General features: G+C 36.7%; 1 protein-coding gene across 14 annotated transcripts in view; it reads right to left on the bottom strand.

Moving 5' to 3' along the window:
• Positions 1-25,033, bottom strand: part of cadpsa (Ca2+-dependent activator protein for secretion a) — a 157,830-nt gene that overhangs the window by 28,651 nt on the left and 104,146 nt on the right. For 2 of the 14 annotated variants that reach the window (XM_065241444.2, XM_065241445.2), the window contains exons 15-25: positions 21,677-21,778; positions 20,498-20,561; positions 20,177-20,300; positions 18,194-18,262; positions 16,066-16,098; positions 13,687-13,793; positions 8,098-8,254; positions 5,856-5,997; positions 5,150-5,296; positions 2,270-2,425; positions 81-228 (exon numbers count right to left, since the gene is read on the bottom strand). In XM_065241444.2, the coding sequence (XP_065097516.1) occupies positions 81-228; positions 2,270-2,425; positions 5,150-5,296; positions 5,856-5,997; positions 8,098-8,254; positions 13,687-13,793; positions 16,066-16,098; positions 18,194-18,262; positions 20,177-20,300; positions 20,498-20,561; positions 21,677-21,778 (1,249 nt within the window). Of the gene's footprint in view, positions 1-80; positions 229-2,269; positions 2,426-5,149; positions 5,297-5,855; positions 5,998-8,097; positions 8,255-10,135; positions 10,166-13,686; positions 13,794-16,065; positions 16,099-18,193; positions 18,263-20,176; positions 20,301-20,497; positions 20,562-21,676; positions 21,779-25,033 lie in introns of those variants that run through there. The other 12 variants (XM_065241446.2, XM_065241447.2, XM_065241450.2 and 9 more) reach the window with 8 other exon arrangements.

The following is a 25,033-nucleotide window of genomic DNA, read 5'->3' on the forward strand; positions in this document are numbered from 1 at the left end:
GAGAAAGTGACAGAAGAAAAGTAGTGTGTGAGCGAAATAAAAGATCCAGGTGAGAACAAAAAGAGAAATTTGTTTTTTACCTCTTGGCTAAGCTCCATGGCACATAGTTTGGCAGACTGGGCTTTGGCGTCCACCATGACATTGAACATGGTGCATATAGACTGAGGGACACGGAAGTCTGTGGTACGAGGGCTCTTTTGTAACTTCACTTCAAAAGCTGCTCTTGTCCTGACAAAAACAGGAAGATAAAACTCAGTGTTTCTGTTGGCCAGGACTATTTCACCAATTTTTGTTTTTACGATGATAGAAACTCAGAAATATCAGACAGTACTCATGTAGACACCAGTCAATAAATATATAAATGCAGCCAAAACTAAAAAAGCCAAAAGTTGAATACACAAATTCCTGCGGTTTTCACTATTTCCATTATAAAAACTCTGTGGATTGCAGTGCATTATTTGTTAAGCCAGATCATCTTCTGAATCAGCAAATTACCATGACATTACTTACTACAGTTACTCAAAACACTTAAAATCAAGTCTTGCTACAGCAATCCTCTTCACTCACAGCAAGCACACAAAGACTTTTTCATGCTTCAAGAGCAACCAGAGGAATGATGCTAAGCTACAAGACGTCCTGCTTGACCTTTAAACAGTAGAAGGATTACAGACTGAAAGTCTGCTAGCCCTTTACTTGCAATAAAAATGGAAAGGCCAACAAATATGTCAAAGAAGCCTTTATTGTTTGAATATATACCACATGACTTGTTTTAATGTTTTTTTTTTTTTTGTAGATTTTTATATGAAAATAGCAAACTGATCTCACGACAAGTCGTGTTATAATCACAAAAAATGTAATACATTTATTTGTGTCCATGGCACGAAATTCAGCTTTTTTTCGTGCCTTGAGCATGAATGTCTTTTTTGTGTCAGTCGCACAAATTTCTCTAAATAGTTTTTCGTGTTGGTGGCACGACTTTCTTTTTCATGTCATTTTATGTATTGTTTTTTATGTATTGTATTCTCATACAGTGTTTTCTCATATAGTTTTTTCTCATATAGTTTTTTCCTATTTTCTTACCATTGTCGCTTGGAATTCACTTGGAAGCAGAAGAAAAACATGTAACCAATGCATAAAAGTACAACCCAAACACCAAATCTAACCCAAACCCAAGCGACAATGATTTAAAAACAGGAAAAAAATTAGAAAACATTACATAAATGACACGAAAAGAAAGTCGTGACATGGACACAAAAAATATTTTTATAAATTTGTGCTGAAGGCACAAAAAAAAGCTGAATTTCGTGCCATGGACACAAATTAATAAAATTTTTTGTGACTATAACACAGTGAGATCATCTTCAGGATTTGGATCTCACATCTTCTGTGAGATCATGTTGGAAAATAGAGAAAATGTTAAATGCTTTCCCATTTGTAAGCATCTTTGGATAAAATAATTTTCTAAATGAAGAATCCTATATTTTAGGTACTGGTTAGGTTATAACCAGTGTTTTATTATTCCTAATTCAATGAAAACTTTTATTAAAGCTTTGTCTTGAAGTTTTTCTTTACAAATCATAAAAGCTCACACAACGTGCATTCATTTAGTGCAAGATGTCACACTGCAGAGAGCTTTTAAAGGGACATTCCACTTTTTTTGAAAATAGTATATTACGCACTGCCCGAAGATAGTCCACTGCTATTGAAAGTAACCAAGTAGTCCATACTTTCGGGCAGTGCGTAATATCACTACACCTGCTGCAGCCGTGTTACATCAGCAAAGTCCTTGATTATTACTCAAGAATGAGAGTTTAGTTCCTAGCCATATCTGCCTTGAAATCACAACTTTTAATTTTCTGTCAGTCTTAGTACACAATGTAACTACAGACGAGTCAAGTTTTAAATAGGAAGAATATTGAAACTCTTTGGTTATTTTTTAGTGCGATGCTAATGGTCTAATCAGATTCAATGGATTGTGCTAAGCTATGGTACCGCCAGACCGTGATATCAGCTGAATGGATTTCAAAACGGTAAAAAATCTAATCTTTAACTCTAGGAGAGCAGGAAAAAGTGGAATGTCCCTTTAATATGTAAAAGGGGTTAAAAGTAGTCATTTATATCACTATTTTAAAACTGCTTAAAGTGATGCAAAGTTTCCTAAACAAAGTGCAGTAACAGAAAAAAAACTACCGTGGATGCTTAATTTTCTGGAAAAAAATGCCATTGTGTTTGTTGCAGTTGCCATATGGATGATCAATCCACAGCTCACCTTTTCACACAGGACTCAATCATGTCACTAGACATGAGTTTGAGTCGAGTCTCCAGGTGCTTTGCGAACTCTTCTTCAGGCCAGTGCAGGTCTTTGATAAACGTCTGAAGAGCATCCAGCTTCCAGAACAAATCTTCTGAAGTCCCTGAACCATTACTGCCAACACCACAACACGTGCAGACGAAACAGAGAGAGAGGGATGTACAGTAAGTTATTAAAGTCTATAGAGCACCAGGAGGCGGAGTTCCAGAAGAGGTCAGGAAATAGAAAGGTCAAGAGGTTGGGAAAGGGATGGGAATGTCAAAGGAAACAAAACCTGGTTTAACTTCCACATTCCAGGATGAGGTTTGATTTAGTTATTCTTAAAACTTTTCGAATATTGTTGACTCAGCACAGAGTAGAAGAAAAGCCTTGGTGGCTTTAAACAGACCGTACTGACAATTGATCCTTAAAGGTCACGTTCTTTCTGATCCCATTTTTTAAACACTATTTAGTGTGTAATGTTGCTGTTAGAGCATAAATAATACCTGTAAAATGATTAAGCTCAAAGTTCATTGTTAGGTGATATATTTTCTGTAACAGAATTGACCTTTCAAAGCCTACAGGGAACAGCCGGTTTGGAATACAGCCCTCTACTTCCTGTTGTAATGATGTCAGTAGAACAGTTTTTAACTAAACTCCGCCCACAGGAATACGTCAGTCACCAGCTAAGCTCAAACGGCTCTGCTAAGCTAAGCTGCTTTCGAATCACAACACACTAAACAAACTACACAATCAGAACTCGATACGCATTTCTGAAGGAGGTGAGGGATATTCACACTCCTTTTAAAAGTACCAATAATGTCCATTGAGAACCCTGCATTGGTTTCTACTACTACATATTAGAGCAACACTGGTTATTGAGTCACACTGTAGTTTAGGAAAACATGAAAGGACAAAGTGGGGCTGGGAGGATCTCAGTATTCCCATCTACTGAACTCTATATATAAGACAGGGTACAGAAAGAGTTGCTAGTCTAGGCCCAGCAAATGAAGCACAATGTTTGACTAAACATCTGCATCTTACTCTATTCTAATAAATAAAGGTAAAGGATGAAGATGTTGGAAAGATACAAGACTTTATCAGCTGATAAGGTTTAAATCATGACATGTATATATGATATGAAATCTAATGATAAGATGAGGTTGTGCATAATTTTAATGTTAAATTATACCATTTTTGCAGAACCTATTGGTTGAATGCCAAACTATGCAAAAGACGGCAATCTCAACCAATGGCAATCTGGCAAACTTTCCCTTCAATGAAATTAAAGGGATAGTTCGGCCAAAAATGATATTAAACTCATGATTTACTCACCCCCAAGCTGTCCGAGTTGCATATGTCCATCGTTTTTCAGACAAACACATTTTCGGATATTTTAGAAAATGTTTTAGATCTTTCAGTTGATTAAATGTAATGTTACGGGGTCCACGACCTTCAAGTCCAAAAAAGTGCATCCATCCTTCACAAATTAAATCCAAACGGCTCCAGGATGATAAACAAAGGTCTTCTGAGGGTAATCCACGCGGTGTTGTTGTAGAAATATCCATATTTAAAACTTTATTAACGTAAATAACTACCTTCCGGTAGCACCGCCATCTTAGTCGCGTCCGCATTCAGGATGAGAGCTTACGCAGCCTATGGAGGCTACTCTGCTGCTGCTCTGTGCCCCCGCCCTCCGAATTTGTCATACGTCACTAAGAAAAGAGCGTACACTACGCTAATACTCTCTTCTGAATACAGAGGAGTCTAAGATGGCGGCGCTACCGAAGGTATTTATTTACGTTAATAAAGTTTTAAATATGGATATTTCTACAACAACACCGCGCGGATTACCCTCAGAAGACCTTTGTTTATCATCCTGGAGCCGTTTGGATTTAATTTGTGAAGGATGGACGGACTTTCTTTTGACTTGAAGGTCGTGGACCCCGTAACATTACATTTAATCAACTGAACGATGGACATATGCAACTCGGACAGCTTGGGGGTGAGTAAATCATGGGTTTAATATCATTTTTGGCCAAACTATCCCTTTAAAGCCCATATGCTCATCTATAGCTATAAGTATTTGTATCTTTCAAACCTCCAACATGCTTGGGATTAAAAAAATTAGCATGCTGTGGCCTTAGCAGTGACATACATGAAATGTAATATAAATGTGTGTGAAGAAATCGAGGTCTAGGGATTTGGCAACCTTTGGTGTTTACCTGCCACCTCACACCTTAGACATGAAAAGTCTACACAAAGTGTCACTCAGCATGTGTAATTATGTGTGTGTGCACATGTTTTTTAACACATGCCGTGCTGAAGGTGTCTCTCTATCGCCAGGAGTTGTAATATGCTAAGATTTATAGATACAGTAAATTTTAATTATCAACTAAGCATAAGCCAAAAAATTCCTTGGCTCACCTCTGTCAACTTCTCAAATAACAAATGTTTAATTTATAATTAGTACGTTTTTTATTTTCCACAACTATAAAGTACAGTTGTTCATATGCAACTACGATTGTAATTCGGTGTGCAAACTGCTTCTATACAGACACAGTAAATAAATAAAAGCAGATATAGAAAAATTTGTGAACTACTTATAAAAATTGGCCACTTTTTGTGAAGCATCTGTTTATTTATGGCACACTGTCAAGACATCTGTTTGTGTTTGTTGTCCTTGATATGCATTACGGCACGTGATAACAGATGGGGTTAAACTGTAAATCTGTTTACAAACTGTATGCACTTAATTTGGAATGAATCCGAATTTGGGTAAATGTTAATGTACCACAATATGAACATGCTAAGGCCATTCATGCACAAATTAAAATCCAGCACAGACTCAGTACACACTCTGTATCGGATAAACCCGGGATCCAGTTGGGAGTGGAAAAGCTAAGCATTTGCATTGGTGGCAGATTAACTGACACTGGTAGATTTGGTACTTTAGGCATTTGTAGATTTGGTAGGTTGACACTGGGCAGATTACTTGTTAAACTCCTGTGGAAAGGACAAAAACACAGGAAAGAAAAAAATGATGATGCTCAGAACAAAGCAAAGAGTGATGGATGCAAAAACAGCATTAATGTATGTAAGTATGAGGAATTAATTCAGAGATAATGTTGTTGTAGAGATGCGATCCTTCAGAAAATAAATGTGCAAATGAGAAGAAAACAAATGCAAGCTCTTTATCTGTAGTTCTTAAAGTCACACTTTGTCTTATGTGGCTTGCTTTCATAGGATGTTCAATCAAATGGATTTTGATGGAAGTGAAAATGTTTACAAGAGTTCAACAAGCATGAACAGAGATGAATTTAAAGATAGTTAAGAAAGCAGACCGCAAAAACATATCCAATAGGGATATTAATATATAATGGCAATATTTCCTACAAGTGACTACACAAAATCATGGGGTTGATCATACATACTGATAAAATGTATCGCTTGAATGCACTTCGTATATAACGTCTGCCAAATGCATAAACATAAATCAATTACAACATCCCTTGCACAACCAACATTTGAAATGAAATGAAATGAAATAAACAAGTTTTCTTACTTGACAGGTTCCCAAGACTCTCGTTCAAATCCTCTGTGTATGGACTGAGCTATGGAGGACTCCATAAGGTCCACGTACCTCACTACCAGAGGAGCAAAAAGGTCTTGCAGATGCTTGTGGAATTTCCCATTACATAGATTATCTGCAAAAAGACAACAGTGAATGAATGTCGACGATTCTGTAGTAACAGAAAAAATGTGTGGCTGATGTATGAAAGTGGCCAGAAATAACAGTGTGATGACTAAGCGACGAAATCTCACTCTGGTCTCTGTACTCAAATTCGATCGTAGAGACACTGTAGATTTCATGTTCGTTTGCTTTCCCTGATTGCTCCCTTCCAATTAGCCACTTGAGCGGCAGTGGTTGCACACTTAGCAGTGTCTGTCCGCGAGCGAGTGGCCGGGATGTGGTGGTCTCCCGGGGTCCTCTGTTTTAGACCTCATTAGCAACATGAACGGCTTCTGTTTTAGCGCCTGTCTGGCTATTTCATGCCTAACTCAGCGCTACAGGCACAAGACGATATTGACCTTTCATGTTCAGCGTCCTGTTACACAGATGTAGCGCATGCTTGAGGCTGTAGTTTATTTGTATTTGTTAAGCCGGGGGTGATGGTACATCTATGTGTTGTAGGGAGGAGTAATATGTGTGTGTGTAGTTGTGAAGGCCAAGCTAGTATATCAGTGAGCTTTCTCACTTCAGCACCATGGACAGCGTCCCATTGACTTCAGTTCATTAAAGATGTGACAAGGCCTTAAGCAAACTCTTTACATTCAGTGTGCTGGTTTGACTCCATGCTGTTTTGATCGCTTGACCCCTAAATATTCTATATGGTGTGTTAGGGTCCTGCTTTGTTAAAACATAGGGGAGAGCAGGGCACAACCTAACGCTTTTTGGTTTTGGCTCAATCATTTAAAAAAAAATATTTGAGTTTGATTAATTATATTTTTACACAAGCAACACACATCTGTGCTACGAATGAACATTTGAAGTTTGTTTCTATTACCATTCTTGGACAATTACACCGAACATGACAGAAGTGCAAATGTTACAACTTACCCCATAGGTGGGGTTAATTGTAACAGGCAGGGGGTTAGTTGTAACAATTAATTAAGTTTGCAGGCAAATATTTTAATACTATTTTGTATATATAGTTGAAGTGGATATTGTTTATATATCTGTCTATAATAGACAGGTATCCACACTGTATTCATTCATACAGCCCTTTTTTAACAATAGTTTAAATATAAATGGATACAAATGTCTAAATATGTAAGAAAAAGCAGCACAATTATGACAACATTTTTTTTATATGTGACCCAGTCTGTAATAACCATACTACAGTTACAAAATTAAATTAGATAATGAGCATCAAAGTCTGATTTTAGATATTTATTTCATTATGATTTCAATCTTTGACGTGACCTTATTCAATCATTATTAAAGATATGAACAAAAATACATTTATTTTGTTGGCAGCCAGCAATCATTCATGTGTAGCCTATTTAAAACAACAGCAAGAATTACGCTAACGTTAGCGGTTTTCATATCGTAAGTGCTGAGGGGTTAGTTGTAACACAGCGTTACAATTAACCCCGCAGGGTAAAAATATTTTCAAGCCCACTAAAAAAGTTGCTAAGAGCTGCAGACATATTTGAAAACAATGCTATGTTTTAGTCAACAAGACACTGATTAATATGACATAGCATTGGATTTGGTATCTTACACACCCAACTAAGAAACCGAAAAAAACATATGATGAAAAAATGTACTTACAAGCCACCAAAACACTCGTTCATCAATAACTCTCTGGAAAAACATTATACATTTCCAATAATTTGCGGGAGATCGTTTTTTGGCAGCGTGAAAAAATACCGGAAAACCAAAACGCTCAACTTTGTGCAACAATGTAAGCAGTCTGTGTTACAACTAACCCCTACAGTATTGCATAATTGCGTAATGGTTATGGGTTCACACACATACTGACAAAATGTATAGCTTGTAATGCACTGTATGTCACTTAAAATAAGGTTGACTAAATCAAGATATGTAGTATGAATCGCAATTACCAGGTGTTGGTGCTGATGATTGTAATATTAACAATATTAAAAGTCAAAAATATATACAGTATCTATATCTAGATTTTGCTTCACTTTAGTATCCTTCACATGTTGCTCATATAGAGCGTAAAATATAAAACAACATAAGCAGTTCAAAACAGACAAGATAACTGTAAAATACTCACAGTCTGTGCGCAGATAGTCATTGAGGAGTTGAAAGAGCGGGAAGCTGTCCCAGCTGTCTGGAGGTTGGACCTCTAGTGCTGCATCCATGTCCACAGCATAGAGGGAGAGGAACGTCTCGGCATGTTCAACCATCAGATCTGACCACCATGCAAATGCCTGATCCAGAAATAGAAAATATCAAAAGCTGAATTAGTCATTTGATAAAAAATATGCTTTGAGGGTTAGCATTTGTAGTATTTCATGACATGGCAGTCCACAGATCTATTAAAGGCTTCTGTGTTGGTTTGTAAAAGTTAGCACCTTATTAACATCACACTGTGGTCTCTGTGGACCCTGAACAGCTTTAAGATCTGTAAATCAGCGCATAAAAGTCACTTTTTTATAAGTACTGTATCTGTGGAGTGTCATGAGTTGATTTCATGCAGTGAAACTCCCATGCCACTAACTCTTAAAGCAAATAGATTTAATTAAAAACATACTGTACACGCAGAACACATTCTTTTATATACAGTATGTGTATTTTTATTTCAATTCCCAGATGTGAATGTTTCCGTAAGTCCATGCAGAGGAATCAAAACAATTCCCAGCATGCAGCAGCAGCATTGAATAGCAGCACAAGCTTTTTAATGACCAAATTATGATAAATACTCAAACTTTGTATGAATACTGCTGATCCAACTGCTCTGCTGTGTGTGTAGCACATCTGGCATATGATCCAGCAAAACATGTTGGACGAATGAAAAGTAAATGTAGATCATGGATTCCTCTCCCTAAAAGGCATGCTGTTGTCACCAGTTTTACTACCTCGAAATAGCTTTCCCAAAGCACAGAGAAGTGCAATTGTAAAAAGGTTTAACTATATAGTTAAAGTTGGTTAGTGAAGCTAGCAGACCCAACCAAGCTGAAGGACATAGGAGAGTTTAGAGTTTTTGGAGTTGTGCAAGGTTGAAAATGAGACCAGTCTCATTTTCAGTGAGGTTTGTGGGGTCCTCCTTGTGCTTGTGAAAACACAAGCTACTTGCTCAACGCTCCATCGGGATAGCTGACCAGGGGAAGGATGGGGGGTCCAGGCAGAGATGGGTCGACGGGGAGAGAAACTGGGAGGAAGGAATGGAAATCCCTTTATCCATAGTGCAGGGGCTTTGTGACATGCACATGGAGGGGGGCTCTAGTGTCTACATACCTCTTTACCCTGTCCAACGTTTTTCCAGTCGTCAAACAAGTAGTAAAAAACAGTGATAGTTATTACATCTGTATTTTATATAATATCATTAACATGATGGCTTCACAATTGAACTTATTTATAGGCAACTGGACACAAGAATACAGTCATGAGTATAAACAAAAATGACTGACAGTGAATCTTGATCAAAACGATGAAAATAAATAAATGATCCAGATAATTTGTATCAATTTCAGCTTTCAAACTCTGTGAAATTGCCCCTGATCATGGGATCAAAAATAACACATCCATTTATAACCTATGGCCAGGTTTAGTTTATGCATGTACATCTTGTACATGTTTACATTTTTTAACATGCAATTTCAGAGATGATCCATGGATGGACTTTGCAAATATCTCACAAACTGCCTCGTGCATATCAATCTGGGTCAATGGTTTTGCATGTGCTGAATGCTTTAGTAAACCTGGCCATAGGAGTGTAAATAAATATATAAAAAAATAGGATTTTCCAAGAATACCTAATTCTGTCAATTGACTATAAAGGCTAAAAAACTGGAACATACTCATGCTGTATGATAATCATTTCAGTTTAGCCAATTCTGAAGTTAAATAGTCAAAATCCATTCTTCCCCACAAACAAACATCCCAGCCGAATTTCAGAGCTGAATTTCAGAACATCCTTCAAATTCAATTTAACTTCAGAACGAACCAAAGTGAAACTGAATCCTCAAACCCTGCAGGTGCCTGACTCTTATGCCCATGTAACGGCTCTTCCAGAGCAGGCCAGATCATAAAACTGGCATGCAAGAGCAGGGTAAGGCACTGATGAAGGATAAATAGTGCAAATACTGTACCGCCTGACCTCCTGTTCTTGGCCCTGTAGCCTGTGAAGAACACGATTTAAAAACACAGAACACATATTCTACTGTGGTGTGTATAGTAAAAGGATGAGAGCTTTCATTGTGTGTTCTGGTACAGCCTGACGCTAGTAACATCATGGGTTTGAATCACAGGGAACAGATTAACTAATCTAATAAATCTTGTAATGCACTAAATAAAAATACCTGCTATATGCATGATGGCAAACTAATAAAATAGCACCAACTGGCCAACTACCAGTAATGTAAATCATCATAAAATTGCAATTATATCATGCATTCTATACACTCTATTTTCTTTTTTGGTGTTTTTCCTTACGTCTTTTTTTGTTTTAAAACAAAAAAGCATTTAATGTGAAGCTGCTTTGCAACAATGCAAATTGTAAAAAAGCACTATAGAAATAAACTTGAACTGAGATTTTGCTTGTTTTAAAGAATATGTGTACATCACATTAATGGTGGTCTAAGGCCACCACCACCACCAGACTTCTTGTTTCAGAAGTTTTAATGTCTATCCATATTTATTTTTCAAAGAAATTACAGTAAATATGTACAAAAAATGACATTTCCAGGACTACATGACTACTTTAGGCATCGTCTGTGTTTAGTGTGACCTCTCTTGGCACTAAACACATCTTGAGAGTTTTTAAGCAGAATGAAGTAAAAATACTAATTTCTTTAAAATTAGAAATTAAGATTTAATTTTATTTAGGTTTAAGAGATCCTGCAGTTTCCTGTTATTGCTCAAGTGGAAGGGCAGTTAATCCTAAAAACTTGACACATCAGTTTAAATTTTTAAACAGTTTTAAATACTATATACTGTACACATTTCGGTAGCACTTTATTTTACAGTACGTGTACTTACCGTGTACATATATGGTAAATAAGTTGTAGTAACTGACAAATGTGTGGTTATTACTTCTAGGTATCTAAATGGTAATTCATTGGTATCATTACTGTACTTACCAGTGGTACACATTTGGTAGTTATTATGTAACTCTAGATAAGTACTGGGTAATAACAGATCCATACTGGATCTATCTGCAGCTTTTGACACGGTCAATCACCGCATCCTCCTGTCGACTCTCATGTCTATGGGTGTCACTGACACAGCGCTTCTATGGTTCAAGTCGTACCTCTCTGATATGTCATTTCGGGTATCCTGGAGAGGTGGCGTCTCCGAACCCCAACGTCTTGATACCGGGGTCCCTCAAGGCTCTGTGCTTGGACCGCTGCTCTTTTCGATATACATGACATCCCTGGGCTCTGTCATTCGGAAACATGGCTTTTCCTACCACTGCTATGCAGACGACACTCAACTCCACTTGTCGTTCCACCCTGATGATTCTACGGTTTCTGCCCGCATCTCGGCATGCCTGAGGGACATCTCACTCTGGATGAAGGATCACCATCTCCAGCTTAACCTTGCGAAGACAGAACTGCTTGTCATATCATCTGAACCAAAGATTCAGCACAACTTTTCCATTCAGCTAGGTTCCTCGACCATCACGCCTTCCAAGACGGCCAAAAACCTGGGAGTGGTCATTGATGATCGGCTTAGCTTCACGGAGCATGTTGCCAGCACCGCTCGCTCTTGTAGATTCATCCTCTACAATATTAGGAAAATTAGACCTTTCCTAGATGAGCATGCTACGCAGGTCCTGGTCCAAGCTCTTGTCCTGTCCAGGCTGGACTACTGCAATGCGCTACTGGCAGGACTTCCAGCCTGCACGACCAAACCCCTACAGATGATTCAGAACGCAGCGGCAAGAGTGGTCTTCAATGAGCCAAAGAGGGCGCACGTCACTCCTCTCTTTGTCAAGTTACACTGGCTTCCTATAGCAGCCCGCATCAAATTTAAGGCTCTGCTCCTGGCCTTTAAAACCATCACTGGGTCAGCACCCCCTTACCTTCGCTTGCTTATAGAGCCTTATGTACCCTCTCGATCACTGCGCTCTGCCACCGAGCGAAGACTTGTGGTACCATCTCAAAAAGGGAAGAAAACACTAACGCGTACCTTCTCAGGAACTGTCCCACAACTGTGGAATGATCTGCCGGTCGTGACACGATCAGCTGACACTGTAGCTGTCTTTAAGACTCGGCTAAAAACCCATCTCTTCCATCATTACCTAACTTCCTAATTACAGATTTACTATCTTTATTTAGTTACCTTCTCTTTATCTCTTTCTCTATTTACCTTCCTCTTTATCTAAAAAAAAAAAAAAAAAATAGTAACATACCCTTGGCTATGTATATTGTGTTGGACTTGATGAGACTATTTCCAGTGCACTTATGTATTGCTGTTCTTATGTTGCCATAATTGCTTCTATTGTTTACCTCACTTGTAAGTCGCTTTGGACAAAAGCGTCTGCTAAATGACTAAATGTAAATGTAAATGTACTTATAGTGTAGGTATACTGTAACTAATGAGAAACATTACAGTACTTACAAATAAATGTACAATATAAGTATTTAGTATTTACAGGCAATTTGTAAGTACAGTAATGTTTGATATTAGTTATCATATATGTACACTATAAATACTTGTCATTGACCCTAACTTGCCTGTAAATACCAAATACTTTTATTGTACATTTATTTGTAAGTACAGTAATGTTTGATATTAGTTATCATATATGTACACTATAAATACTTGTCATTAACCCTAACTTGCCTGTAAATACCAAATACTTATATTGTACATTTATTTGTAAGTACAGTAGTGTTTGATATTAGTTATCATATATGTACACTATAACTACCTGTCATTAACCCTAACTTGCCTGTAAATACTAAATACTTATATTGTACATTTATTTGTAAGTACATTAATGTTTGATATTAGTTATCATATATGTACACTATAACTACCTGTCATTAACCCTAACTTGCCTGTAAATACTAAATACTTATATTGTACATTTATTTGTAAGTACATTAATGTTTGATATTAGTTATCATATATGTACACTATAAATACCTGTCATTAACCCTAACTTGCCTGTAAATACTAAATAGTTTTTTTTTTATTTATTTGTAAGTACAGTAATGTTTCTCATTAGTTACAGTATACCTACATTATAAGTATGTATCTGTTATTACCCAGTCCTTATCTAGAGTTACATAATAACTACCAATAATGTACCACTGGTAAGTACAGTAATGATACCAGTTAATAACCATATAGATACCTAAAAGTAAGTACCACACATTTGTCGGTAAGTACAACTTATTTACCATATATGTTCAAGGTAAGTACACGTACCGTAAAATAAAGTGCTACCCACATTTCCTGTGTTTCCTGGATGTTTTCTATTAAAGGGACTGAGAAACAATTATATATGATCACTATAACATTGCAAAAACAACAAATCTAATTCTGACATGGTGGCCTAAGACTTGTGCACCGTACAATACAGTATAAATAGCCATATTGATTGTTTTTCAGATAATAAAATTAATAACATTTAAGGTCTTTCATTTTATACTGTGCATATGTGTTTAGCACTTATATCTGGCACACTCACCTCTGCGTGATGTTCTTCATTCTGCTGGAGAACCTCTATGACCAGCTCAGCCAGCCGCAGTGTATCCTCCAGCTTTTTGGCAGGTGTGACCATGCGGCCTACATTTTCTAATGCACAAAGATGAAACTATTAATATGGACATATAGAAAAGCATTGCATTAAGACATGGTTTTTTATGTAATTCTATACCGCATCTGATTTTTTTAACTTAACATCCATCTCTGATTTAATGCTATTCGTAATGCTATTTCTAATTAGAAGCTAAATTTGCTTTATAAATACTTTTCTAGAGAATATAACTTCAATCACATATCTGGTATAAAAGCTTAATATTTTAGATAAAAAAAAAATTATTACAGAGCTGGTAAGGGATGGGTAAAGTTAAAGGACTGATTTCTAAATCTTATTAAATTTTAATTTCATAAATGTAATCCCTGGCTAAAAAAAATGACTTAATGAACCAGAAATCAGCTTCTGCATATATCAACTCTCCTGTCGTTGTTAACAACTTAATGAGAATTAACATAGTCTTCACACTCTGTCAACACTTGCTTCTGTAGACAAGAACCATAATGAGTCAATAAAGAGCAATGCAAATATGAGTCAAACCAACTGAGGATAAGAGAGGATTAAAAAACAACAACAACAACAGCAACAAAGATGTTACAGTCATCATGCATAATGTTCAGCACATGCAGGAATCTGTTTAATATCCTTTCCTATTTCACTCAATCGCTACGTAAACATGTCATGCATAAACATTGTCTTCTTCGTGTATAAGATTTAATCTCTTTATATTAGACAAGAAGCATCACCTTCGTAAATTATGAAGAGCATGACAGGAAGGACCTCTATAAAACAATCTATTAAGTATACACTGTTGTGGAAAATGGAGATGTGTTCTCTTATTTTAGTGTGATGTAATGTACACATGTGAGTTGAATGGTTAATGGTTCTTACTGTTGGCTGCAGATTTGCGATATTCAGAAAATTGCTTGGTTGCAGTTAACCAAACAGCTGTCAAAGAATAGTTGGCACACTACCAGTGTAGTCTTCCAGCCATTGTTTGGCCGTGGTAAATGTGGCACTTTGATGCTTTGTGATGAATGTCAAAACAATTAACATCCTTGTAAAGACTAGCACCCTCCCCTTCAGTCAACAGTGCTTCCATCACTATTTACAAAAACACACTGGCCCTTATGCGTAACCTTTTCTCTAATTGTATCTTAATCATCTTCTGTGTGTTGGTACAAAACAGCCTTTTAAAGGGTTACTGTCGTGTCCATGCAGGGTTTTTAAAAGCAAGGGACAACATCTACTGTTGAGCAAATGTCAGGAAGTGCAATATCAGGTACTTCAATATCACTGGACTGAATGATTTACCATGGAGCATTCCCTACTGAAAAGACCAGTTAAACTAGGATAAGCTGGTCTCCCAACATTTTGAAAGTGGAAGTGTTGGGAAGACCAGCTGACACACCAGCTTAAACCAGTTTGGCTATGCTGGTTGGCTGGTCTTAGCTGGTTTAAGATGTAAGTAGTTGGTTTAAATTTGTCGTCGCAGCCTGGTAAAGCTGTTTAAGGTGGTCAAGCTGGTATTTCAGCCTGGTCAAGCTGGTGGGTCAGCTGGTTTCAGCTAAAAGGTCTCTAGCTAAAAAAGTGGCAAAACCCCTCTTAAAGCAGCATTCTACACCAGCTAAAACCAAGCTGGTCTTTTCAGTAGGGTTTTGACTTTTGGGTGCTTTATGCCCAAAAGATTCTTTTATATGTACTTTTTGAAATACCTGATTTGACTGATTTATGACATTTAATGCTTAAAGAAATGCAAGGTTTCCAAACCTTTTTGCCAGAAATCTACACGTTATCATTTGCTGTATATACTGATATTGTCGTCAAGGTTTCAGAAACCATCGCATTATGATCATCATGACTACCATGTATTTTGTTAGGAGGACCGAACATTGATAGTCATGTGATCATACTTTACTAATAGTGTAAAATCAGCAATATGATGCAAAACTTAAGAAACTTATAAACATTGCATCATTATTGCTGTTGAACACATTAGAGATTTTTTCAGAGAGAGTATCAGAGAGAGTATCACTTTAAACAGAAAGAATAAAATCAAATACATTTGAAGTTAATGTTAATGTTTAAAAGAAGTAAAGTAATACTCGCTCTTCATGTTCCATAGACCGGTAAGTCTTACCAGATCATGGAAAATCTTTATTTGGAAGCAATGAAAAGATACGCATAACATTCCCAATGCATCTTTATTAACTGTGCCATGGTAATGTTAGGCTATGAGTTAGTTACGTTTGGCTTAGTTAGATAGTTAGTTAGGGAGGGGCTGTTTTAATAAGTCAGACAAAAGATCACCTGGATCCTTCCGAACCTTCTGAGCTTTCTCTACTAAAAAGGAAGAAGGAAGAGGGAAAGAAAAGAGGTAGAGAGAGAAGAGACATGGAAGAAAGGTTCAGCTTTCAATGTGTCTCAAAGGTAAAAGGGAAATAAAGAAAGAGTAAAGAAATGTGTATTAACCAGACCTGACGCCTCAAGTAATCCCATAAGAATGTGAAAATGGGGGTGGTGCAATACAATCAATTAGAAATTTTGGCCAATTAGACCCACGTGAGCTTACAATCGCAACACACCACTTTAAAGGAATATTCAATTTTCTTAAAAGAAAAATCCAGATAATTTACTCACCACCATGTCATCCAAAATGCATGATGTCTTCCTTTGTTCAGTCTAGGAGAAATTATGTTTTTTGAGGAAAACATTGCAGGATTTTTCTAATTTTAACAGACTTTAATAGAGCCCAACATTTATTACTTAACTCAACACTTAACAGTTTTTTCAACAGAGTTTCAAAGGACTCTAAACGATCCCAAACGAGGATAAGGGTCTTAGTGAAACGATTGCCATTTTTGACAAGAAAAAAAAATATATGCACTTTTAAACCACAACTTCTTGTCTAGGTCCTTTCCTGCGTGACATAATGTAAATGCGTAGTGACGTAGAGAGGTCACGTGTTACATATATGAAACGCACATTTGGGGACCATTGTAAACAATAAACTGACACAAAGACATTAATTAGTATCATTCCACATACAACAACGTAGGAACGGTCCTCTTTCAACACACTTGTAAACACTGGGGCGTAGTTTCGCGTTCGTCCTCTGTGACCTCTTGACATCATGACGTATTGCGTGGGGTATCACGACCGGATCTAGACGAGAAGTTGTGGTTTAAAAGTGCATATTTTTTATTTTTCTTGTCAAAAATGACAATCGTTTCGCTAGATGAGACCCTTATGCCTCGTTTGGGATAGTTTATAGTGTTTTGAACCTCGGTTGAAAAAAAACTGTTAAGTGTTGAGTTAAGTATTAAATGTTGGGCTCTATTAAAGTCCATTAAAATGAGAAAAATTCTGCAATGTTTTCCTCAAAAAACATAATTTCTTCTCGACTGAACAAAGAAAGACATCAACATTTTGGATGACATGGTGGTGAGTAAATTATCTGGATTTTTCTTTTAAGAAAATGGAATATACCTTTAAGTGTCACCAGCCGGCAGGATTTAAATTGGGCCAGGGCCCTCCCAATCCCAATTTAACCCCTGCTAGTCGGTATACTTTTAATAGCTACTATCAGACATTTGAAATATCTGATTCTTAACTTCGAAATGAAATCAGTTTTTCTTCGTGTGTGCATGAGGAAAGGGATTTAGTCCAATGGGTTCTCAATGCAGACGTGACGCATACAAAATGACTCCTGTTTATATTGCGTCTGGTTAGGACACTGAAGAAAAGAGAAAGTAAGAATGCAAGAGAGGCATTTCTGCACAGTAAAATGTCTTATCTGACACTGAAGACCTGCAAGTTGTTTACGGTTGAAAAACAGCAGACCTTTTACAATCTTATGTGAAACCCTTACGCTTATGCAAATTTGACCCAATCGACACATCAAGTCATAGACTAAAACACTGAAATAAACGAACAGTGAAACGTTGTTGAAGTGGACGATGGACAAAAATGTACTTCACTTGTGGTTGAAGACATAGCACAATGACTCAAAATACACACTCTTTGAAAGCTGTGATAGAGACCCGGTTTGAGGTTTTGATCATTGCTTCACTATTTTATCTTATTTTTTATTTAAAATGCGCACTGCATCTGACCAGTACTGTAAACTTGGGGCACATTGATATAAAGACAAAGGTGGGGAGAGGTGACTAACACAAAAACAAAGTAAAAATGCATTCAAGTTAAAAGCATAAAAAAATCAGGAAACCAAAAGCACATATTTTTTAGCTCAATCAAAACTCACAGAAAAACTGAATGAATCACTCAACCTGAAATCCAACACATTTAAAGTAAAAGGCAAGCAGGCGGAGAGGATGGTGTTGGTTACTGTTAGGGTGTGAAGAAGGAACAAGCATTTGTAAATATGCTTGAGATGGCGAAAAGTGATGGAGCGGCTCCGTATGAGGAGGGTACTCACGAATGGTTAAATCCATCACTTGTGACGCCAAACAGAAGACAGGATGTTCATACATTTCTCTCTTTTTGCCTATAAAAGAGGATTGGGGCATGCAAGAGCACGAGTCAGAGGTGAAAGAGAGAGAAAAGCACAACAGCTGCATGTGCACTAAGAGGCTTTTTTAGGAGTCCCCAGACTAAATTTGGTGCTAAATAAGAGACTGATCTACAATCCGCCTTTTATGTCATATGTGACTCTTATCTGTGAAATCCAGGCTAAAGTTTGTAATATAGATATGAGATTAGGAGCATCAAAGTTTGATTTCTTTCATTGATTTCATATTGATTTTCAAATAGTCAATATTAAATTAAAGATGTCAAGGTGATGTTACAACAAAAATGTTTACGTTTATGTAAAAAACAGTAAATCATAAAAAATTACTTTAGCTGAGTTTTCACAGATTGAGTCACATATACTATACAGAAGTGGTCTCAACATGGTGCCCACGGGCACCAGGATGCCCGCACAAAATCTGTGAGTTGCCCGCCAAAGCGTGTTCTATTGATAGCCTCTATTTTAATATTTATTTATTACATTCTTTATGTTAGCTTGGCTTTTTATGTATGTTAACATTTTAAATAGTGATAAAACATATCAACAAATAAAATAAAATAAAATAAAATAGAAAACCAAAAAACTTTCGAGTAGACTATCAAAAAAGTAGCCCTCCAGATTGTTTTATCCATTGTGGTAGCCCTTGCTCATAAAAAGGTTGGAGACCCATGGTATAAAGTATATAAAAGTATTAACACTTAGTATTATAACTATAAAGATCTGGTGTTTTGAAAGAGTTTAGACAGTGTGTTAGTTACTGTAGCTATTGGTTAGTTTGGGTTCAACACAGATTTTATTTGAAATAAAATACATAAGAGCTTTTCCTTTAGTACAGTATCTGCAGTGCCCAGCAATATTTCCTCATAGACATGGACTGGAAAATATGGAGGAAAGATGAAAATATAAATTCTAAATAAAAATAAACATTTGTTGGGAAAATTGTTGCGGGTCATTAATTGACATCAAATCAAATATTTATTCAGACTATCCATATATGAGCCATAGCTTTGCTGTCCATGTCTATGAAAGAAACTGTCTCACTTGCAATTTACCAATGTGTGTTGCTCTAGTGGGCAATCCCAGCTTTGCATTGTACATTGACTTCTAGAACTGACTTAACCAGAGAGGCTCCAAATAAAAAGCAAAGCCAATAAACAAAAAGAGGAAAGCACAGAGATAAAAAAGAGAAACAAAGAGAGAGAAAAACACAAAAGCTAAAAAAGTTGTGAATCTGCAAACTTAAAAAGAGTAAGCAGGATTGCTGAAAAGGAAAAGCATATTTGTTGCTGTACAGTAGTTCTAGACCTAAAAGCTTTAGCACAGGATAAAGGAACAGATTTATAGAGGACAGCATGAGCCCATTGAGCCGAGCAGTGTGGCACTGAGGTCAGGGACTGAGAGGTATTGAATGCATTTTTACTTAAACACTTTTAGAGACAGATTTTCAATTGAAACCAAACCTATACCAAAGACTATTTAAAAACTAGGTGGTGGTTTTAAGGCTAGGATGGCATAATATAAACATCTCTTTATTATAAGAGGAATTAGCCAGTGATGTATGAAGCTCATATTAGTATATAATATTGATCAAAAATAATAATTTTCCATTAATCTAATACTTGAGGGACTATAAAATGTTAATACTTTACCACTATTTGTTTCAAATTTCCAAATGAAAAAAAAAACATTAACACACTGATTCATTAAGCGTTTCAAACATTTAAAACAACCCCAAAATATTTCATCAACAATGCCTTTGTGCACTGCATCTTAAACCGAAGCATAGTTAGCTGAGCATCAGTGTTGTTAAGCACTGTCTCCATGAGAGAAACATGTCAAGTACCGTATTAGCATTGCTTTTGAGAAGACACAAGAATGTGTGCTCCCTACCTTCCACCTTGGCATATTCTGATAGACGCTGGTAATTCACTAAAGCTGCCTGCTCCAGACATTTAGAAATCACTGCCTTCACCTCCTCCTGAGGTACTGGTGTCACAATGTCTTTCATCAGTACCTGCAAATGTAAAATAGGCATTTATAAATATATTATTATTGTTTTTAAACATAAATCATATAATTGTGTACAATACACTAGTGTAATGGAAATGAATTATAATCTTGCAACTGTATCGCAAATACAGATGTGAATACTACAATATCCCACTGTTTATGTGGTACTGAATTGAACTAAAAATAAAAATGGCACCACACCCTTTCAAGCAGTGACAACGTGGCTTTCAAGGCTCCTTCTGGGCGTCCAAATGGAAAACAATACCTTTAAATAGAATTAATATACAGAGTGTTTAAAAGTATTTTTTGATAGAAACATATGTGAAATAAAGACATTAGAGAAAGACTTCTGTTTTAAAATAATAAAATAAGAGTTTTATGTAAACAAAATAAGATCACTCTTAAAAATAAAGGTGCTAAACGGGTTCTTTTCTGCATAGAAGAACCATATTTGGTTCTCCAAACAGCCTTTTAAGTTAAGGTACCTAAAATAACCATTTATTCCTTAGCTTTTCAAAAGGGCTGTCAAAAGATTAATTTTGATAAATCGCATACAAAATAAAAGTTTGCTTGCACATATTTGTGTGTTTATTTTATGTAATTATCATCTATATATAAAAACACACATACATGTATACATTTAAGAAAATTTTTATTTATGTATTTTTTATTATATACACAATTAAAAGTATATTAAAATCTAAATAAATATTTTAAGTAAGGAATAATTGACAAAGGGCCATTGAATTATAAGAAAATATAATGCACACCCAAGGTGCAATGCGCCTATTTTTTAAAACATTTGACAAGTTAGGTATGCGGTTATTAAAGTTAATGCATACCCACAGAACAATTCTTAGCCAATCAGAATACAGCATTCAACAGACCCGTGGTATAATATAAATTAAATTTGAATATAAATTAATTATTAATAAAAAGTAAATTATATTACTCCATCTACCCCCGTAAAACTGATCCCGTCCGAACAGGGCTTAAAATGGCGGTGTTACCGCAAGCTAGTTCTTTGTTTGTAAAGTTTTACAAGGATGGATGCACAATATTTGGACTTGAAGGAGCGAGACCCTATATTCAACTGTTATAAAGACTGGAAGAGCAAGAACATTTTTTTAATATCTAAATATGTGTTCAAATGAAAAAGAATGGACATATGTAACTTGAACGGCTTGAGGGTGATCAAGGGGTAATTTTCATTTTTGGCCGAACTATCGCTTTAAAGGTTATTTGTGAAACCATACAGCCCGATGAAGAACCTGTCAGGAAGCTTTATATTGAAGAGTGTACATGCAATACATTTCAATGTCATCTCTATGCATTATCTCAGTGTTATCTCAGATGTTTTGTAGCCTGACAGTGATGTACCTGAAGTGTGTGATTTGATTTTCGAGCAGCACTCGCAGTCGTTCTTTGATTTCCTCAAACCGTTCTTTCTCTTCAACTGTGACGGTACCGATTCCATCAGGCCTGAGACAATACACACATTAGGGTATTCATTAGGGTAAAAAAGGCACAAACACAGAGACTCCAGAAGATACCACCAACAGGCCAGACACTTACACATAATACTAGCACTATTAATCATTTTTAATTTATGGCTGCTGTGTTTCAATATGTTGTTGAGACAAATAACGTGTGAGTTAATGAGAAATGCAGAAAAGTGCTCTCTTCAATTTATCACATAGGTTATCACTATAAAAAAGTGCCCCAGTTCCTTGTTTGGATGTATTTACATATGCATAATTGTTTGAATGTAGAAGAGATCTTGGCACCAGTTATTCATCAAATATGTGGGCAGATATGTGGGTGCACAGAGAGCTTTCTGGGGATAAAATGCAGTGCTGGAGCAACGCAGTGTGGTCCTGTTAAGCATGCATTAAACCAAGCATGATTGGTGCAGATTGGATTTACAAAAAATGTTTGGGGAAATACAGTTTAAAAAAAAAAGGAAATACACAATTTTTGTGAATTCCCTCTCTGTGTGTATGTTGAGATGTAGTGCGATCACATCCTCAGGCAAGGCTTTTTGGAAGAATCTGATTCAGACCCCCCTGTCCACAGTCATATAAAGAGTCCTTCACGATACAAAGACCCTGGTAAGGATTACCACAGCCCCCTGCTTTCAGCACACAGGGGGTTCAACCTCTCCCCACATAAACACACACACGCAAGTTTCATGTTGTGACTTCATAGACGAGTGTGAGAAACTGTGGAAAACAGATCTAGTGCCGCTCATAAGCTTTTTATGGAGTCAAATTATCATGTCGTGTTTATCACTTCCTGTTTGCTTGGTTCCTTTTGTGACAAGGTAACAGAAAGATGTGTGTTGTGTATTTTAAAATTCAAACTCTATTTTCAAACCAACAACGTCCCATCTCATAACAAATGCAGATGTGAAAACACGATACACAAACATCCATGCAGCTGATTCTCTTATGGTAACCTGTCAAAGTCAATTGGTTTGACTATTAGCTATACCTCATGCTGTCTCTGTATGTCTTGCACCGTCTCTCGCTTGCCATGTCTACAACAGCTGTACTTTAAGGGCATCTTTACAAACAAGAAGGGGTTGCCCTGCCAACAACACCCCACCCAATTGCGCAGCGGACCCCTTGTCTGGCGTGACAGCCGTTTCCCCCTCAAAATCCCTGCCCCCTGCTTTTGGTTTTCCCGCTGTCCTTCAGCATGCGCTGAGCTGACACAAGGAGAGGCCTGGCGAGGAGCGTGTCACGTCTCCTGCTCCTCAAACCGCTGTCACGGCCACCCGCGCCTCCACTGTCACATACACTCTGCTCACAGTTCTCCTTCCGTCTACCATGTCACAAATGATAAAGATTCGGGCCCTTAAGTCACATTCTGCACAGGCGGTATGTGTGCGTTTGTGTATTAAACTGCGTGCAGGTGACATACGTCGGCTGTGAGTGTGTTGCTGTTCTATCTGTGTGTCACGACAACACTGATGGATAAAAGACAGAAGTAGCAGGAAAAATATCCCTCTTTGTGTGATCTTTTGCTCTAAGTGAAGAAACCACTTATGGTTTTGTTTAATTCACGTTGGACTACCAAATTAAAACTTGTAGATAAATTATGCTATAAGCAGAGGCGGACACTACTTGAGTACTTTAAGTAAATTTTCCAAGCATCTGTGCTTTATCAGAGTGTTTGTCTTGGGAAAAAATTTACTTTACTTAAAAATGTTCACTACATTCTAAAACATAAAATCATACTGTGTATTCCTTTTATATTGCATATTAAAATTAATTTAATACCTAATTACATAAAAATGGTGTACGTTTACTTTTCTTGAGTAAAAAGACAAAAGTACTTTTTACTTAAGTAAAAGTAAAAAAATAGATGTTTAATGTACTTAAATATTAAATATAAACCAAAAACTTAAAATTATGAAATGTAGTGGAGTAAAAATTATAATAATATGCTTTGGAATGTATGTTTTCCAAAGAAAAACACTGATAAAATACAGATACAGATAGAAAGTAAAAATACTTAAGTAGTGTCCGCCTCTGGCTATAGGATAAATCATCTAATACTGTGGAAAAGTTGGAAAGCAGAAATGTACTGTGGTGTGCCATGCTATACATCTTAAACCATTCAAAAACCACTAGTAATTAAATATTAATATTTTTTCTATGAGAGCCAGCATTGTCCAAAACTCCAAAAATCACATACATCCACAATTAAAAATAATAATAATTTGCAGCCACATAATTTCATAATACTATTATTTTTTATTTGAGCTTTAAAAAATAAGTTGAAATTGTTTAACCTCTTTTGATTAAACATTTTAAATAGTAAGTTGAATTGACTTATAAAGCCAATTTAATTGTATTTAAAATGTAAAAATATTTTAATTCAGTAGATGAATAAATATCTTCTGAAGCGAAACCATACTTTCATAAGAAAAAATGTATACTTTAAGCTTACATATGGCGCTTTTCCATTGCATAGTACCCCACGGTTTAGTTTAGTTTGGGTCGGGTCAGCTCACCTCACTTTGGCGTGGTTAGCTTTTCCATCGAGTTTAGTATCACTTCAGAGTGGGAGGGATTATAGGCGTGTCGTTATATTTACGCTGCCTACTGCTGTGACATTATACACGTGAGAGCGTTGTTGTACATTCCCATACATTCATTTATTTCTCAGTCTGCCACAAAATTAAAATTGACCACCACAAATAGATGTTTGCACATCGCGTTTATAACTACCTCTGTCTCACATGACAGTTTCTGTTCAAACACCCGACCCGTGGCGTCAGTCGACGGCGCTCCGCTGAGCCTCATTCAGTTGCATTTAAGCATATATAATGCGGACGTGCACGTCGCGAATGTGCCGCCACAAACTGCAAGTCTGGAAAAAACTGTTATGTGTCCCGGATTCTCAACCTGCGGATGTTTTTCATCGCTAAAAGTGTGTTTGGAAACTTATAGCAGAACACAGATAACAACATGTTTGCTTGAGACAGCGCAAGCTAGCAGTAAGCTAAAGCTAATATTTACATTTTAGCGATGACGTGACGATTCTCTCAGACCAATCAGTGATCTAGAGTGTTTTCGCGTCACGTTTGGTATCAGCTCGGGTCGCTTGGAACCCCAACCGAGGTGGTACGAAAAAAAGTATTGGGTACTACGTACTGCACCCAATGGAAAAGCTCCCAAAAGTAAGCTGACCCGACCCAAACTAAACTAAACCGTGGGGTACTATGCA

The sequence above is a fragment of the Paramisgurnus dabryanus genome, chromosome 14 (genome assembly GCF_030506205.2).
Source record: "Paramisgurnus dabryanus chromosome 14, PD_genome_1.1, whole genome shotgun sequence".
NCBI classification, from domain to species: Eukaryota; Metazoa; Chordata; class Actinopteri; order Cypriniformes; family Cobitidae; genus Paramisgurnus; species Paramisgurnus dabryanus.